At 45.6% G+C, this 19,551-nt stretch overlaps 1 protein-coding gene across 1 annotated transcript in view; it reads left to right on the top strand.

Annotated features, from left to right (window-relative positions):
• Positions 1-18,581, top strand: part of RBM28 (RNA binding motif protein 28) — a 56,130-nt gene extending 37,549 nt beyond the window's left edge. Inside the window, exon 19 of the mRNA XM_045388440.3 lies at positions 17,037-18,581. Coding sequence (XP_045244375.2) covers positions 17,037-17,228 — 192 coding nt within the window. The 3' untranslated portion in view covers positions 17,229-18,581. The remainder of the gene's footprint in view (positions 1-17,036) is intronic.
• The last annotated feature ends 970 nt before the right edge of the window (positions 18,582-19,551 follow it).

Genomic DNA, 19,551 nt, shown 5'->3' with positions numbered 1-19,551 from the left:
AGACTCCAATGCCATCCTTCTGATGAAGTTTTTGCTTTGGATACTACTGCAGAAAAAATGCTATCTTGTATTCTGGTCCATGGTGGGGAAGACCCTGTCATAGAACCTGGCACCTCAAATGGAGGGAGGGGCCAGAATATTGTTCTTACGCTATTTACAGTGAGACGACAGGATTGATGCACAACTTCCTTTCTTTCTTTTTTTTTTTTTTTTTTTGAGACAGAGTTTCATTCTGTTTCCCAGGGCTGGAGTGCAGTGGCACCATCTCAGCTCACTGCAACCTCTACCCAGCAGGTTCAAGCTATTCTCCTTCCTCAGCCTCCGGAGTAGCTGGGATTACAGGTGTGCACCACCACGCCCAGCTAATTTTTGTATTTTTAGTAGAGACGGGATTTCAACAGTGTTGGCCAGGCTGGTCTCGAACTCCTGACTTCAGGTGATCCACCCACCCCGGCCTCCCAAAGTGCTGGGATTACAGGTGTGAGCCCCCACACCCGGCCATGATGCACAACTTTCTAATAACATACTTTTGAAAGTGCCCTGACATACATCCCTCCTCCAGTACTACAGTGGCCATCAGTTGCCAGAGAACATGAAGTTGTCCAGCCCTCAGCTCTGCAGCAGGATTCTGTGGAGCAAAGCAGGCCTGCTCTACTTCAGAAAGGTAATGCCACAAAGTGAAGAACACCTCTCAGAGGCAGAGCCCCTCAGCCCCATCCAGGCCAGCAGTGTCCACTTGAAATCTGAAAGTAGCCTCCCTCACCAAACCAGCAAGATGGAGAACCTCCCCGGGTTGGCAAGTGGCCCTGGGAAGCACATGCCCCATCTCCGTCAGGATAGCAGTGGAGAGGTATCATGCCGGTGCCGGCTCCACCCACCCAGATGGTACTCAAGACTCCAAGCCTGTCAATGGGATGTAAACTTTCTGGCATTTTCTGTCAGAAGGGTGAGTTAGCACTGAACCATCTCATGTGTCTTTCCACTGACTAACAGCCCGTATCCATTCCGTGAAATGAGTGACTGCTTTGCTGAATCATATCGTAACAAACATTTATTTGTAGTCTGATTGTGTCATATCATGGTTGAATTGCAAACAGGTTGGATACAAGAGTCAGCAAAAATCAACGGAAGCATTCTGTAAAAAGCTTTTCTAGAATTACAATAAATGGCATTGTATATTTTATTATTTATAAATTTGTGCTGTGCATCCTTTTTATCAATGAAATTTATAATAAATTTCTCTACATATATACATTTTTATCCCGGAGAACCAGTTGTTAAGCATTTACCAGCCATAAATGCTTTTTGTTTCCTGCTCATACAGGTTCTAGGAGTGGCCAGCCCACTCTTTGGGATGTCCCCACTTCCTTTTTCAGTTGTCCAAGTAGTGTTCTGCCCAGCCTTCCAGACTCTCTTTCTTACCCTTCCCTTGAAACTATTCTGTTCCTTATGCTTAAATACTTTCCAGTCATGGGAGCTTTGCTGTAGGCCCTTGGCCTTTCATGGGTAGCTTCTGATATGTGCATCGGTGTTAATAGAGGAAGTTGACCCTGCCTGGTAAAAATAATGACCTATGGAGACCTGGCACTTTCTCTTATGGCTTCTCAAAGTGACAGCTGTTATGGGAAGTTCAGGCATCTTGATGTGGAAAATACATTGTTTATTTTCTTTTAATTTTTTTCCCCTAACCACTATACCAACAGGGATGGAAAGATACTTTTAGTTGGAAGGAATTTTGAGCCCTCAAACCACACCTGGAGCAGCTGCCTGTGGGTGGGGCTTTGCACAATCTTATCCTGGCAAGGGAGGACCAGCCAAGGACCAGTTTTGCAGAACTGTCATCATGAGACCCTGGTTGTGTGCTGGACTGGGGCGTTGCCCCTTTCCATGAGGCCAGGCCAAGGAGGACCACCTGGCTTAGGCTTTTGCATCTTCAGCACCCTTTCACGTCTCTTAGATGACCTTCCCAGCAAGCCTGGTGAAGGTCATTGAGAAGCAGGTGTCACCACCTAGTCTTACAGCTGATGAAAGCAGGATGTGGGGAAGTCCAGACCCTCTCCTGAAATCCCTTGGCCACCTGAGCTAGTACCAGAGCAAGGTCCCACTCGGCCCTGAGTACTGTCTCTAGGGCCTATTTCAGGAACTGTCTCATATATAAGAACAGAGCACTTTTTGCCAGCTATACCAAATGTTTTTGGGATTAAAAAAATAGTTTCTCTTTTCCAAATTAGGTGGTAAGAAAAGGAAGGGTATTTTCATTCTCACATTCTTTGGATGTTGAAACGTTTTTAAATCTTCCAGCTGGGCTTGATGGCTCATACCTGTAACCCCAGCACTATGGGAGGCTGAGATGGGAGGATCCCTTGAGGCCAGGAGTTCAGGACCAGCCTGGGCAACATAGTGAAACTGCCAAAAATTTAAAAATTAGCCTTGTATGGTGGTGTACACTGTAGTCCTAGCTGCTCGGGAGGCTGGGGCAGGAGGATTGCTTGAGCCCATGAGTTTGAGGCTGCAGTGAGCTATGGTTGTACCACTGCACTCCAACCTGGGCAACAGAGTGATACCCTGTCTAAAATAATAATAATAAAAGGATTAAACCCTTTACTTGATCAGCTTCTTTTCCCACTACCCCAGGACAAATTAATCATTACATATTTTTGTAGTTGTTTTTGCTCTCTCCTGGTCTACACAAGCCAAATGTACTTATATACATACTAATAGGTGAAAAAAGAGAGTTTGAGGAGTGAATACATTTATTTTGTGATTTCCTAGGCAGTAGCTAGGACTCCCTTAGAGGTTCCTAATAGGGAAAGGGTGGGCTGGCTCTGCTCAGTTTTATAACTGCTTTTCCCCGAATTCTGAAGACATCCTCATTCCCCTGGAGGTCAGATAATGGCTATTTATTTTCCATAACCATGAAAATCTCTGGGGAGAGCCATGGCAATTTGACGAGAGCTATTAAAGGGACATTAGGATTGAAGTGGCTGCTCAGGCAGTCACATACCCTCGATCCTTATCTGCAGGGACAGCTGCCAGCACGAATGAGCCCAGCTCTCCTGCCCGCAGCCAGCCGCGTGTGGGTGCAACTGACGACCAGCCACGGGAGTGAGTCCCAGGGAAGGGGACAGGTTCTTAGAATCACCATTTGTCTCTGCTCTCTCCCTCTCTGCAATAGGATGGGCACTCTAAACTCACATAATGGTTAATAACAACAGCTAACAATTACCAAGCACCTACTATGTGTCAGGCATGTGCTGAGGATGATCTTATCAGGTAAAATGCCTGTCTCAGGCCCAGAGGCCCAGAAGAAGACAGAAGGGAAATCTGTGGGAGGTGAGCAGTCCCTTACCCCTCTGCTTGCAGACCTTCAGTGACAGGACACTCACTGTTTGCCCCAAACCTCTTGCATTTTCAGAGCTTGGAACACAGATTCAGGGACTTGCACTTCGATAGAGTGCCAAGGACCCCTCTCAGGACCCCTCATCAGAGCCATGGAAAGTCTGTTTTTGGGTCCATCCTCCCTGTGGGGGTGTCTTTCCTTTTCCTGGCCACCCCCAAGGAATCCCTAGTATCGAGCAGGCACTTAATAGCCAGTGCAGTGAGAGTGGTCTGTGATGTCTGGGCCAGGGCAAGGCCTGCCAAGTGGGATCCCAGGTACCTGCCACAGAACCTGTGGGTTTTGAGGCCCTCAGTGACCCTTAGGCAATAGCTGGGTCTTACTTAATGAGGGATCATGTCCTTTCCTGGGTAGTCGGGGGTAGAGGAGTGTGAACTGATCTGAGCTACTCTAGGAAGGTGAGGGACAAAAGCAGAAACCGAGAGAAAGACTGAGTCTCCTCCCAAGAGACTCCAAGTCCTGAGGGCAAGAAGCAGAGAGCCTTGTGCCAGGCCAGGTGCTGCCCCTGTCAGTGCTGACGGACAGGCAAGAGAGGCTGCCGATGCTGCAGCCCCGTGAAGCTGAAACTCACCCTTTGCCCACTTTCACAGCCATCTCCCCAGGAGGCTGCAGTGACACAGGTAAAAGCCAAAGGACAGAGGATGACCCTGGACAAATCACTCAGACCCTCCAGTCCTCTTTGCTCATTCATAAAATAGAGGCAAAAAGCCCCCTAGTACTAAATGAAATAGCCATTGTAAAAGAGCACGGGAGATAGGGTCTGTGATGCCTTTTGTCCCCAGTGTCCTGAGTGAATTCACAGGAAAGGGGAGAAAGACTGGTTGCCCACTTCCAGGGTTATTGGCTAATTTCCACATCTCTCCTGCTAGGGGTGGGAACACATACCAGAATCCTGGGAAGGCTGCATGTCCTCAGGTGGCGCTGGCCCCACCTCCAGCCTCTGCAGGGATACCAGGATATGAGCCAGGCTCTGCTCCCGGGGTGACCCACCCTCCTTGGTGCCCCTTCTTTCCTCACAACTGCAGGCAGAAAGAGAATGTGTCTTGTCTCTCTTCAGGAGCTGGCTGTGTCATTTAAGCAGGCCCTAGGGGTGGAGCACTGTGAGGAGATGGCACCCGGGCCCCTGTTCCTCCTTTTCCAGAGCAAACACTGCTAAGGGATCATGACAGCCCCTGCATTTGGCCCAGACCGGGCCTCGGGAGGCTTTTGACATCAATCCATGCAACCACACCCAACAATTGGATTCAGCGTGGGAGGTGAGACCCACTTGCCAATTTTGTTCTAAGGGAACAGCCTTCTTTACTAAAGCATGGCGCGGTATTGATAACAGTTGCTTCCAGGCATCATAAAAAGCATTTAGTGGGCATTAATATCTTTGATCCTCAAGGTCAGGGGTTGGATGATGTTAGCATGCTCATTGAAGGATCAGAAAATCAGGCTCGAGATAGGTTACCCTTCATTCAGCCAACTGGTATTCACTGAGTATTAACTGTGCATTCCTCTGTGCCAGTGCTCCCCCAGGAGCTGCAGATGGTCCTGAGCAGACTGAGCTTCTGCCACTTGGGAGCTCACATTCCAGCTATCAGTGCTGACTTGTCGCAAGTATTTGATCCATGCTGGGTTCTAAACCTCCCCTGCTCAGAGCCCTCAGAGTCCAGGCCAGGTAGAACCCGGAACAGAGCCTCTGGCAGGAAGGAGCTTGCATGGTCCTCAGGCTTCATGTCCAGAGATCATTCCTCCACTTTGAGCTTCTTTGTGAAAACCAATCACAGAGCGGGGGTGAAATGTGCCGAAGCCTCTGCCAGGGTTGTAGCAAGGAAACCTGGGCTTCTAGGGCAAGTCGAGAAAGGGCCTATATTAGTCAGCTAGCGCTACTGTGAGTACCACAGGCTGGGTGGCTTAAACAACAGAAATTTATTCCCTTACGGTTCTGGAGGCTAGAAGTCCAAATCAAAGTGTTGGCAAGGTTGGTTCCTTCTGAAGAAATTCTTGGTGTTGCCTGGCATATAGATGCATCACTCCAGTCTCTGCCTCGTTGTCACATGGCCATCTTCTCCCTGTGTCTATAGGTCTATGTCCAAATTTCCCTCTTCTTATAAATACACCAGTCATATTGGCTTAGGCCCAGCCCCATGACTTCATCTTAATTTGATTACATCTCTGCTATGGTTTGAATGTGTCCCTTCCAAAATTCAAGTTATTGCCAATGTGATAGTGTTGAGATGGGGGCCTTAAAGAAGTGATTAGGCCATGAGGGTGCCTCCCTCTGAAGGGAGCCTCATTGGATTTTATCAGTGTACCATAATTTACGTAACCAGTTCTTTATGTAATGGAAATCCCATTCAAAGGTTTCCAACCTTTGCTATTACAAACTGCTGTGAAGAGAAACATATGTCATTATACTAATCAGGTGCTGTTGCTGTTTTTACGATGCATTATCCTGGAGGGACTGCCCCTCCCAGGGCTAGCTACTTTGGGGAGATAGTAAACAACTTGACTGAACGTGCCTTTCGTATACAAACTAGTCAATCCAGAACCCATACCCCCAATCACCTCCTTTATCAAACTCTGACACACCAACCCTATATTCCCCTTGCCCTAAATCACTCCAGGGCCAGGCATGGGACAACTAGGGACCATCCCTATAGCCAGGGCCTGCCAAAGTTATACAGACCAGCCAATGCTAAACCTGCTTCCCTGCCTTGCCTTGCCTTTCTGCTGGAAACTACATTAAAGGCGCTGGGCCATGCTTTTCCCTCACCCCCTCTGCTTCCTGGCTGACCCGAGTTCTCCTGTGTGGCCCTGCAAGGCATGACATACCTCTCCTCCTGGGAACCGTGTAACAAACTCTTCTTGCAAAGAGAGTTTTCTCTGTGTCTGTCATCTTACCATACCTGATGAAAACAAATCTGGGTAAATTTTTTTTTTTTTTTTGAGACAGGGTCTCACTCTGTCTCCCAGGCTGGAGTGCAGTGGTGTGATCACAGCTCACTGCAGCCTCGACCTCCTGGGCTCTGGTGATCCTCCCACGTCAGCCTTCCAAATAGCTGAGACTACAGACACACACCACCATGCCCAGCTAATTTTTGGTGTATTTGTTATAGAGACAGAGTTTCGCTATGTTGCCCAGGCTGGTCTCGAACTCCTGAGCTCCAGTGATCCACCCACCTTGGCCTCCCAAAGTGCTGGGATTACAAGTGTGAGCCACAGTGCCCAGCCATGGGTTCATTTTAAAGCAGGCATTTTGTTCATGCGCAGCCCTTGCTCTCAGTTAAGGGGAAAATGAGTGATCCTTTGCTTGGCTCTGAAGGAGCTGTGCTTTATATGTAAAGAATATATTCTATATATTTAAAGAAAAGCAATGGGAGGCATTTGAAAATAAATATGTTCATTTTTTTCTGATTATAAAAATAATACATGCTCAGTAAAGAGAATCTGAAAAACACAGAAATATTGGGGGAACCTGCCCCCAATATTTCAACATAGATTCTTTCTATTTTCCATAAGTGTTGGCCAGCTGAGAAATAAAGAGAAGGAGTAAAAAGAGGAATTTTACAACTGGGCGCTGGGGGTGACATCACATATCAGTAGGACCATGATGCCCACTTGAGGCTCAAACCAGCAAGTTTTTTTTCAGGGTTTCAAAAGGGGAGAGGGTGTAAAACAGGGAGTAGGTACAAAGATCACATGCTTCAAAGGGCAAAAAGCAGAACAAAGATCACATGCTTCTGAGGGAACAGGACAAAAGGCAAAACAGAACTTCTGATAAGGGTCTATGTTCAGCTGTGCATGTATTGTCTTGATAAACATCTTAAACAACAGAAAATAGGGTTCGAGAGCAGAGAACCAGTCTGACCACAGATTTACCAGGGCAGAGTTTTTCCCCACCCTAATAAGCCTGAGGGTACTGCAGGAGACCAGGGCATATCTCAGTCCTTATCTCAACCGCATAAGACAGACATTCCCAGAGTGGCCGTCTATAGCCCTCTCCCCAGGAATCCATTCCTTTCCCGGGGTATTAATATTAATATTCCTTGCTAGGAAAAGAATTTGGTGATATCTCTCCGACTTGCACGTCCACTTATAGGCTCTCTGCAAGAAGAAAAATATGACTCTTTTTGCCTGACCCCGCAGGCAGTCAGACCTTATGGTTGTCTTCTCTGTTCCCTAAAAATTGCTGTTATTCTGTTCTGTTTCAAGGTGCACTGATTTCATATTGTTCAAACACATGTTTTACAATCAATTTATACAGAAAACACAATTATCACAGTGGTCCTGAGGTGATGTACATTCTCAGCTTATGAAGATAACAGGATTAAGAGATTAAAGTAAAGACAGGCATAAGAAATTATAGAAGTATTATTTGGGAACTGATAAATGTCCATGAAATTTTCATAATTCATATTCCTCTGCCATGGCTCCAGCTGGGTCCCTCCGTTCGGGGTCCCTGACTTCCTGCAACACAGAAGAAAATTTAAAAAACTTAAAACCAACTATTCCTCAAAAAATTAAAAATAGAAATATCATATGATCCAGGAATTTCACTCTTCTAAGTATATACCCAAAAGAACTGGAAGCAGGGATGTGAACATAAACTTGTACATTACTGTTCCTGGCATTATTCACAGTAGTTAAAAAGTGGAAACAGCCCAAATGTCCATCAACAGATGAATGGATGAACAAAATGGGGTATTTAAGTTATGTACAATGGAACATTATTTAGCCATAGAAAGGAATGAAATTCTGACACATGCTGCAACATGGATGAACCTTAAAAACACTGTGCTAAGTGAAATAAGCCAGACAAAGGTAAAATATAATATGATTCCACTTGTATGAAGTACCTAGACTAGGCCGATTTGTGAGAGACAGAAAGTACCATAGAGGTTACCAGAGGCTGAGGGTAAGGGGCAGTGGGGAGGGAGGTATTGTTTAATGGGTACAGAGTTTCAGCGTGGGAAGATGAAAAAGTCCTGGAAGATGAAAGAAAAAATTCTGGAAAATTATAGTAGTGATGGGTTACCTAATATTGTGAATGTACTTAATGCCACTGAATTATATATTAAAAAATGGTTAAAGTGGTAAATTTTGTTATATATATTTTACTGGAATGAAAACAATTGAAACCATCTATAAATCATGGTATCCAGAGGAAACAATAAGTATTTTGGCTGATTTTAACCCTTTTTATTCCCCTGTAGATATGTGTTTTATAAAATTTGGCTAATAATACTGTGCATATAATACTGAGCTCTTTAATTTTACATTTTTTTTTTTTTTTTTTTTTTTTTAGACGGAGTCTCGCTCTGTAGCCCAGGCTGGAGTGCAGTGGCGGGATCTCAGCTCACTGCAAGCTCCGCCTCCCGGGTTCACGCCATTCTCCTGCCTCAGCCTCCCGTGTAGCTGGGACTACAGGCACTGCCACCTCGCCCGGCTATTTTTTGTATTTCTTAGTAGAGACGGGGTTTCACCGTGTTAGCCAGGATGGTCTCGATCTCCTGACCTCGTGATCCGCCCATCTCGGCCTCCCAAAGTGCTGGGATTATAGGCTTGAGCCACCGCGCCCGGCCTAATTTTACATTTTAATTGTATTTTCCATGTCATTAAATACAATGAAATCACCACCTTTAATGGTTGCATAATTTAACATTACATCGATGTTCCATGTAATATTAAATATGTGTAATGTTCCATGTCATTTAATTGTATTTTCCGTGTCATTAAATACAATGAAATCACCACCTTTAATGGTTGCATAATTTAACATCACATGGATGTGCCATGATTCCCTTTAGACACTGAGGCAGTTTCTAATTTTTCATTACTATAAATAATGCAAGGATGAACATCTTTTTGTTGTTGTTTTTTGAGATAGAGTCTTGCTCTGTCACCCAGGCTGGAGTGCAGTCATGCAATCATGTTGGTCAGGCTGGTCTCAAATTCCCGACCTCAGATGATCCGCCCACCTCGGACTCCCAGAGTGCTGGGATTACAGGCATGAGCCACCTTGCCTAGTCTTCTTCACCCAATTTTCTAGTGGGGTTTTAAGGTTCTCCTTACTCATTAAGAATAGTGGCCATATTGTCAAGGCCAGGTGCGGTGGCTCACGCCTGTAATTCCAGCACTTTGGGAGGCCGAGGTGGGTGGATCATGAGGTCAGGAGATCAAGACCATCCTGGCTAACACGGTGAAACCCCGTCTCTACTAAAAATACAAAAAATTAGCCAGGCGTGGTGGCGGGTGCCTGTAGTCCCAGCTACTTGGGAGGCTGAGGCAGGAGAATGGTGTGAACCCAGGAGGTGGAGCTTGCAGTGAGCTGAGATCACACCACTGCACTCCAACCTGGGTGACAGAGCGAGACTCTGTCTCAAAGAAAAAAAAAAAAAAAGAATAGTGGCAATGTTGTCATTTTGCAAGTTTGCTGTTTACCTTTTAGTTTTGGTAAACCTATTTTTCATGTAAAGTTTGATTTTCCTTTTGGATTTTTTTCCATTGCTTTTATGCTTATAAAGTTCTTACTACTTTTAAAAAATGTTTTATTTTTTAAATTTTTTAGACTCTTCTTGCTATCATTCCCAAAGTTTCTTACTGCTTTTGCAAGTACAGTATATACTTTTTTAAACCTATATTTCCTCTGAATTTTTAACATGGTTCTATAATTAGGCATTTGTATTAGTGTCCTAGGGCTGCTGTAGCAAAGTGCCACAAATTGGGTGGCTTGGAACAACAGAAATGTTGGTCTCACAGCTCCGGAGGCTGGAAGTCTGAGATCAAGGGTCAGCAGGGCCTCTCCCTCTGAAACTCATAGAGGAAAGATCCTTCCTTGCCACTTCCAGCTTCTGGTAGCCCCAGACTTCCTTGGCTGGTAGCAGAATGGAGCTCCAGTCCCTGCCTCTGTCTCCACATGCCATCTTATAAGCATGTAAGTCATATTGGATTAGGGGCCTACCCTACTCTCCTATGACCGCAACTTAGCATAATTAATTGCATCTGGAATGAAACCATTTCCAAATAAGGTCACATTCTGAGGTGCCGGGGGTTAGGACTTCAACATATCTTTTTTTTTATGGACACAGTTCAACCCATAACAGCGTTTAACTCTTTCATCCACGTGGAATGTACTTATTTGAATGTGAGATGTGAGAGTATTTCCCCCCAAATCGTTAACCAATTTTCTCTGTACCACTTACCAAATAATGCCACCTCGCCTCACAGCAGCGTGATTCCATCTTCATTAGACACTAGCCTCTTGTACACGAACTCCTGCTTGTAGATATGACCTCACTGATGTGTCTGCTAATTCTTGCATCACGGCTACACTATTTTCATTATTTTAGCTTTATTGTATATTTAATATCTGATAAGGCAAAATTCCTCCTCATTCATCTTTACATTTCTTTTTTCAGCTGTTCTTGCCTATGCATTTCTTCTGAGTAAACTTTAGAATAACTGTGGCATGCTTAACAACAACAAAGCAGCAAATCTCCTTGGACTTTTAATTGGATTTTGTTCAACCTGCAGGTCAACTCTATAGTACATGCAGCCTTTCCTTTGGGAACATGGCATGATTTCCCATCTAATTAATTGTTTCATGGGTTTTCAAAAAGTCTACAAAGTTATAAGAGGTAGTTTCCATTTCTAACACTGGTGCAGTGGATCTGAGGTGTTTTTGTTATTGTTCTTGCTATCTCTGCTCCCCCGTCCACCCACCACCATTATATCTTCTAATTGGTTATTGCTAGTTGATGAGGAAGCTATTGAATTTTGCATCCAGCCACTTTATTAAATTTGCCTGTTAGTTCTAATAGCTTTTCAATTTATTCTTGTGGGCTCTCTGGAGCTTTTTGCACAAACCAATTCAAATGAATAATTAACTCTCTGGCTGAATCAGTGACCTTCCCTAAATCAGGCCTCTTGTGAATTTAGGGAATTTGGCTGCAGGAGAATGCCGTGTAAATGCGGTGTGCAAAGGGGCCTTGGAAAATCCTGGTAGCCTCAAGAATGCTCATATTCTTTAATTCATCATTTCACTCAAGCGATGAATCATTTCACTCAAAATATTTCACTAAAAAAAGAATCAGAGTCAGGTGCAGTGGTGCATACCTGTAATTCCAGCTACTCAGGAGGCTGAGGCAGGAGGATTGCTTGAGTCTAGGAGCTCAAGACCAGCCTAGCAAGACCTAGTGAGACCTTGTCTCTAAAAATATGAGAAAAAAAAGTGATCAGAGCTGTGAATGAAAGAATTTAGGTATCAGGCCATGTATTATATTTATAATAATGAAAATTGGAAACAACCAGATAATCAACATTAGCGGATTTCGGCTGGGCGCATGGCTCACACCTGTATTCCCAGCACTTTGGGAGGCCGAAGTGGGAGGGTCACTTGAGGTCAGGAGTTTGAGACCAGCCTGGCCAACATAGTGAAACCCCATCTCTACTAAAAATACAAAAATTAGCTGGGTGTGGTGGCGGGCGCCTGTAACCCCAGCTACTCAGGAGGCTGAGGCAGGAGAATCGCTTGAACCCAGGTGGCTGAGGTTGCAATGAGCTGAGATTATGCCATGGCACTCCAGCCTGGGCAACAAAGTGAGGCTCTGTCTCAAAAAACAAACACACAAAAAAACAAACAAACAATAACTTTAGCAGATTGTTTGAGTAAATGTTCGCGTGGTTTTCACCTCAGCCTCCCGATCCCCTTACTCTACTGACTCCATCACAGGCCCAGATGTCTCCCTCAGACTCCAGCCTCCAGCCTCCCAAACCCTGCCCACTGCAGAGGCTCTGACTGTTCCAGAGGCTGTCCAACCGCTACACACCCAGTCAGAGCTCAGCCCTTTGGTGGAGGTCAGGTTCCTTAGCCTTGGGCAGGTTCTTGGCAAATGCTGGGAGGTGCATTTAAGTGCAGGAGATGACTGGGGAGGACTCGGGAGCAGCATCCGAAGGGAGTGAGGAAAGCAGACCAGGCAGAGGGAGAACTTGTACTTTGACACACAGAGCCATCAGCCAGTCCCATAGCCCTAGAGCTGAGATGATCCTTCAGAATTGTCCCAAAGAGACTCTGGGAGCTGGGCTCTGGTACACTCGCACCCACCAGTCACTGGATGGTGGTTCTCCTTGGAGAGGGGGTGTGACTTTAGGGGAGGACAGTTCCTGGAGAGGGACCCAGGTAAGAGCAGCCAATATGCCCTCAGGGAACCAAATGCCTCCATTCTGAAGGGGCACCTGGGTGGCGCCTCACAGCGTTCACAGCACCCACTGTGGTGGGTTAAAATGACCACACGTTCTTTGCTACTCCTTCCACTCAGAGATGGAGGCTGTTTTTCCTTTTCTTAAATATGGGCTGGATCAATGACTTCTTGTACCCAATAGAATGTGGCAGAGTCACCTTGTGTCATTTCTGAGATTAGGACTTGGAAGATATAGAGCATCTGCTTTTGACTCTTAGGATACACCCTCTGGGAGGCCACCCCATTGAAGAAGTTCAGCTATCCTAAGACCACCATGCTGTGAGGAAGCCCAAGCTAGCCACTTGGAAAGAGAGGGGCCATGTGGAGGAGCACCAAGGTGCTGGGCATGTGAGGGACACATGGACCTTCCAGCCCAGCCATCGGCTGGGCACAGCCAGGCGAATGGCCCCAGGTAAAGTTGTGTGGAGCAAAACTGCCCTGCTGAGCCCTGCCCATTTCTTGGCCCACACAATCATAAGAAATAATAAACTATTATTTAAGGCCACATTTTAGGGAGGTTTTTGATGCAGGAATACAGGGAAATGAAACACTTTCCAGCTCACTGGAGTTTTTTCCTACATCATCTGTTCCGGTTTGTAGCACCATGATCCACAGTCATCCACAGTAGATGCTTCAGGTTGTCGGAGGCTTCTCCACTCTCACCTCTATGCCATGTCGCTGGCCAAGCTCTGCCGATTCTTGGGGAGGGTGTAAAATGTTACTCCTAAATAATTCCTGAGACCGCCCCACCTCTACCTGCCTGTTGCCAGCACATTTGTCCAGATTCTCAATCTCCTTGCCCTGGACGGGTACCCTGGTTTCCACACCAGCCATCTCAAACTCCAGCCTTGGCCAGGGTCGCCTCCCTAACAGGCATGTCGCCCTCTCCCTAACCTAAAGCCTCACGGTGGCTGGCCATCAACTGCGGAACAAAGGCTCAACTTTAGCCTGATGCACTAAGAGCTCTGCCCATTGGGTCCATGCTTGCTTGACCAAATTTCCCTGTTCTTCTAACTTAAAACTTCAGGCTTCAGCAACATAGAACTCTGCTAGGTTTTGCCACTCATATGCGATTTCTCCTTTCTGTGCTTCTCTCCAGAATGGCATCTTTTCTCTCCTCCTTCCAGCTGATTCTCAGCTCAGCAATCACTCTTTCCGGAAACCTTTCTCCTTTCCTCCCCCAGCATCTACCACTCTTGCTGGACTGCGGGGCCCTTTCTGGGAGTTCATTGCCATCAGATTTATGTGTCAAAGAAACAGCCACATTGGAAAGCAGTTTTACACCCCTTCCCAAGCTAGACTGGGGCAGGGACTGGGGGACTGTGAGACGACTGCCAGGCCCAGACAAAGGCTGTCATGCAGTGGAGGCTCTAGGAAGGAGAGGGAGGCTCCTGGCCTTGCATGGAATTGAATTGAATTCATCGTACATTTCTCCTTTCCTCCTTCCTCCAGCCCCAACTGACTGCAGGGCCAACAGGTGAATTCAGGGACCAAAGCTGTTATTTATTTATTTATTTATTTATTTATTTATTTATTTTTTGAGATGGAGTCTGGCTCTGTCACCCAGGCTGGAGTGCAGTGGTGCATTCTCAGCTCACGGCAACCTCCATCTCCCGGGTTCAAGTGATTCTCTTGCCTCAGCCTCCCAAGTAGCTGGGATTACAGGCATGCACCACCACGCTGGGCTAATTTTTGTATTTTTAGTAGAGACGGGGTTTTACCATGTTGGCCAAACTGGTCTCAAACTCCCAACCTCAGGTGATCTGCCTTCCTAGGCCTCCCAGGCTCCTTTACAGGCATGAGCCACCACATCCAGTCAAGACTGTTACTCTTTTTCCTTCAGCCGAGTGTACTGGAGTTATAACAACTAGTATTTTATGTCTGAGATGTACGTTCAGTTGCTACAGTATTCGTGGATGTAGAATTAAGTGACTGTAGTATTTAGGATGCGTAGTATTTCATGTCTGTAGTATTTAGTTATTCTAGTATTTAGTTTCAGGTATCAGCACCATAGGACTCAATGGCTATCATATTTGGAATTGATCATATTTCGTGGTCATGTTATTTAGTGGTTGTAGAATTCAGTGGCCTCCTGAAATCCAGTGACTAAGAAAGAGTGTGCTCGAGCTTCCTTTGCTGCTGCTGAACAAACTGTCATCCCAGCAGTTCTGCCCTGTCAGTTCAGCAGCTCCCTGAGCCGATGTCCTCCGCTCATAAGCAATTTTTCAGTCCCTTGGCATGGCTTCATTTAAAACTGCACTTCTCCGCCAGCGCCTGAGAGATTTCTCTTCTGTTTTTCAAAGTTCAGCTGTTTCTGAATCATTTTCTATACTTCTCTCCTCCCTCCACCCCTCCCTTTGCTGCAAAATGAAGTTCTTTTTAAAGTGGAATTTGTGGGTTTTTCCATGCCCTGCCTCTCCCTACAGGACAAAAGAGTGATTTGACTTTGTGACCAGAGGGGCAGGTGTTTGTCCAAAGGGATCGGTGGGCACCAGCTCCAAGCAGATGAGAAGAGGGCGACTGCTGTGACTATAGTCCATCATTTGTGGCCGGCAAAGGTGGGTGGTGGGCCCAGGCTCTCAGGATAGAAAGAAGGTTGGTGGCTCAGGCCCACCCTGGCCAGTGGTGTCACCCTGCAGCCTCTCTGACCTGAAGGTGCTGATTTACATATGACATGGTAATAACCTTCTCTCTGAGTGCTGTGTGAGGCTGAAGCAAGTCCAGCTACTTGGAAAGTGCTCAGCACGGTGCCCAGCACTCAGAGCTGTTGCAGTAGTTGAGTGAGGGCTACATGTGTGGCCAGCTGCACTTGCTGCACAGCAGGGTCAGGGATCATTTAAGAAGCAAAGGAAGGCTCTTCCCACCTATTCTCCATGAAGATAACAGAATGCTATCCACTGGGCCAGATGCGGTGGCTCACACCTGTAATCCCGGTACTTTGGGAGGCCAAAGCAGGAGGATCATTTGAGCCAGGAGTTTGAGACCACCCTGGGCAACATAGTAAGACCCCATCTCTACAAAAAAAATTAAAAATTAGCTAGTATGGTGGCGCTCGTATGTAGACCCAGCTACTCAGGAGGCTGAGATGGGAGGCTTGTGCGAGCCTGGGAGGTGGAGGCTGCAGTGAGCTGTGATCATGACCGCTCAAAAGTCATGGCTCTCTGTCTCAACACCCACCCCTTAAACAAAAAACAAAACAAAACAAAACAAACAAAAAGAAGAAGAAGAAAACCATCAACTGAGAGCTGGGAGTCCTCTATTAGAGAGTTAACTGTACTGATACCTTCTTCCTTCTCCATTTTAAGTTTTTTTTTCTTTTAAGTTTTTTTTTTTTCTGTGACACAGCCCCAGGAGATCCTGAGAACATATGCCCCTTAAATTTAAAATCTGTCTGGAAGGGGAACATATCATGTCCCCAACTGATAGGTTGAAACACACACACTCTCCCTATTTCTTTAAAATCAATTTTGCTTAATTATACAAATATTCATTGAGGACCTGCTCTATATGAGACACTGGGCTGGGTATATAGCAAATTCACATTTGAGTAAGGAAAACATGTGAAAGAACCTTCATCATTCTTTCACTCTCTGGGCCGACTGAGAGAATTTCTTGGGTCCCCATTTGGGTCCTTGGAGGGATCAGACTTTTCTAGTTGAGATCTGGTCCCACTCCCTGCCTTCTGGTCGACAACCCCTTTCCTCTGAAGCCTCTTCTCTCAGATTAGCCCCGTGAGCAGCCACTCAGGCCAGGAGCTGTGTGCGGCTGCCAGCTGGGTTGGGCCCTGTGAACTGTCCCAGCCACTCTTCATTTTCTTGGGTGCCCTTTGTCCTGTGATCTGGGACACCTCTGAAGAGTCTGATCATTTCAGACTCTTATGACAATTTAAGATTTGCAAATGGAGACATTTAGCCTGGTCCCTGGGGTGGTTGAGATTCTCAATCAAGTTCTTTAGCCTTATTGATTAAAATAGAGACATTTAGTATCACTAAATGATGCCCCCAAACAGCCTCAAGCCTTACACATTAGTTTCCCTTGACACATCCCATCCAGCTCCTGACTACTCATCTCCTTCATTCCTCATCCTCAGGGCCCTCTCCTCCTTCTGCCTCAGCCCATACCAGCGGCGACCATGCTGTACACCTGGAGGGGCCACCTGCCTGCCAGGAAACAACACATTCAGCCGTGCACCTGACTGCAGCCTCCACTCTAGCAGATCAGCTCTGTTACCTGTGACACACTGTGCCTCTGGCTCTTTGGGACTTTCAGCCCCTGGACACCTCCATGCTGTCACCATCCCTCAATCCCTGTTTCTCCATATTTCTCCCTTTCCATCTCAAATCCATGTTCCAGTGCCAAGCACTAACTCTTTCCATTCTAAACTCCCTCTCCCCATTGTTCTTCCCTTACAGGCGCCTGACAAAACTCCAGTCCTCAACAAATGCAGCCAATGGCGTTTGCTAATGCCAGCAGGCCTGGCCCTGTCCATCTGTGGTCTCCTCCCTCAGCTCAGCCTGCAGCAGCATCCGGCAACCCTGCTGCTCCTAGTTCAGCTCTTGCTTCCGTCTTCCTTAAAGACCACACTCCACATCCTCAGACTCTGACAAGCAGGCCATCCCCATGGTGTGCTGGCAGATGCTTAACAACAGGCTCTAGAGGAGGTGGGGAAAGCCCTGATTTGTAGTGTTTGCCCATTCTTGTGGTATAAGTATTCCCACAAGAATATGAATATGAGGCCAGACTCAGTGGCTCACATCTGTAATCCCTGCATTTTGGGAGGCCAAGGTGAATGGATCACTTGAGGCCAGGAGTTCAAGATTAGCCTGGCTAACATGGCAAAACTCCGTCTCTACTAAAAATACAAAAAGTAGCTGGCTGTGATGGCATATGCCTGTAATCCCAGCTACTCGGGAGGCTGAGATGGGAGGATCACTTGAACCTGGGAGGCGGAGGTTTCAGTGAGCTGAGATCATGCCACTACACCCCAGCCTGGGTGACAGAGTGAGAACCTGTCTTAAAAAAAAAAAAAAGTAATTAATAGCCTATCAACCAAAGAAAGCCCAGGACCAGATGATTCACAGCCAAATTCTACCAGAGGTACAAAAAGGAGCTGAAACGATTTATTCTGTGTTGCGGGAAGTCAGCGACCCAGAACAGAGGGCCCGGCTGGAGCTGCAGCAGAGGAACATAAATTGTGAAGATTTCATGGACATTTATCAGTTCCCAAATAATACTTTGATAATTTCTTATGCCTATCTTTATTTTAATCTCTTAATCCTGTTATCTTCATAAACTGAGAATGTACGTCACCTCAGGATCACTGTGATGATTGCGTTAAATTGATTGTAAAACATGTGTGTTTGAATAATATGAAATCGGTGCACCTTGAAAAAGAACAGAATAACAGCGATTTTAGGGAACAAGGGAAGACAACCATAAGGTCTGACTACATGTGGGGTCGGGCAAAAAAAGCCATATTTTTCTTCTTGCAGAGAGCCTGTGATTGGACATGCAAGTAGGAGAGATATCACTAAATTCTTTTCCTACCAAGGAATATTAATATTAAGACCCTAGGAAAAGAATTGCATTTGGGGGGCTGTCTATAAATGGCCACTCTGGGAGTGTCTGTCTTAGGCGGTTAAGGTAAGGATTGAAATACACCCTGGTCTCCTGCAGTAGTAAGCTAGGATTGGGAAACCCCAGCCCTGGTAAATTTGAGGTCAAACTGGCTCTCTGCTGTCAACCCTGTTTTCTGTTAAGATGTTTATCAAGACAATCCATGCACCGCTGAACATAGACCCTTATCAGAAGTTCTGATTTTGTCCTTGCCCTGTTTCCTCAGGAGCATGTGATCTTTGCTCTGCTTTTTGCCCCTTAAAGCATGTGACCTACTCCCTGTTTGTACACCCCCTCCCCTTTAGAAATCCCTAATAAAAACTTGCTGGTTTTGCAGCTCAGATGGGCATCATGGTCCTACCGCTATGTGATGTCACCCCCAGCAGCCCAGCTGTAAAATTCCTCTCTTTGTACTCTTTCTCTTTATTTCTCAGACCAGCCAACACTTATGGAAAATAGAAAGAACCTACATTGAAATATTGGGAGTGGGTTCCCCCGATACTTCTGAAACTACTCCAAACAATTGAAAAGGAGGGACACCTCCCTAACTCATTTTATGAGGCCAGCATCATCCTGATGCCAAAACCTGGCAGAGACACAACAAAAAAAGAAAACTTCAGGCCAATATTCCCGAAGAACATCAATGTGAAAATCCTCAATAAAATACTGGCAAACTGAATCCAGCAGCACATCAAAAAGCTTATCCACCACAATGAAGTTGCCTTTATCCCTGGGATGCAAGGCTGGTTCAACATATGCAGATCAATAAGTGTAATCCATCACAAAAACAGAACCAATGACAACAACAACAAAATACCAACGTAACATCAGTCAGCAACCAGATAGATACAATAGATGTAAATAATCTCGAGGACACAGACAGGAGGGAAATGTAGTGAAATAATTAGGAAGTGATGAGTTTTTAGTTTGCTTACCAAATGACCCAGCAATTGCACTCTCAGACATTCAGTCCAGAGAATGAAAACTTAATGTTCATTCAAAGCCTACATATGAATGTTCATAGCAGTTTTATTTGTAATAGCCAAAAATTGGAAACAACCCAGACATCCTTCAATATTTTAAATTTATTTTAATATATATGTTTAATATATTTTAACCTTACTTTAGAATACAATTTATTTATTGTAATTTTATCTAATTTTTGTGATAATTGTATGTGTACATGCCATTGTAAGAAATGACGCAGAGATCTCTTATGCCTTTTGTCCAGTGATAACATCTTGTGGTGCCATATCACAACCCGGAAACTGACATTGATGCAATCCATTAGCCTTACTCAGATTTCATCAG

The sequence above is a fragment of the Macaca fascicularis genome, chromosome 3 (genome assembly GCF_037993035.2).
Source record: "Macaca fascicularis isolate 582-1 chromosome 3, T2T-MFA8v1.1".
Lineage (NCBI taxonomy): Eukaryota > Metazoa > Chordata > Mammalia > Primates > Cercopithecidae > Macaca > Macaca fascicularis.
Note: the sequence above shows the minus strand (reverse complement) of the source record. Positions and strands in the feature narration are given on the sequence as shown.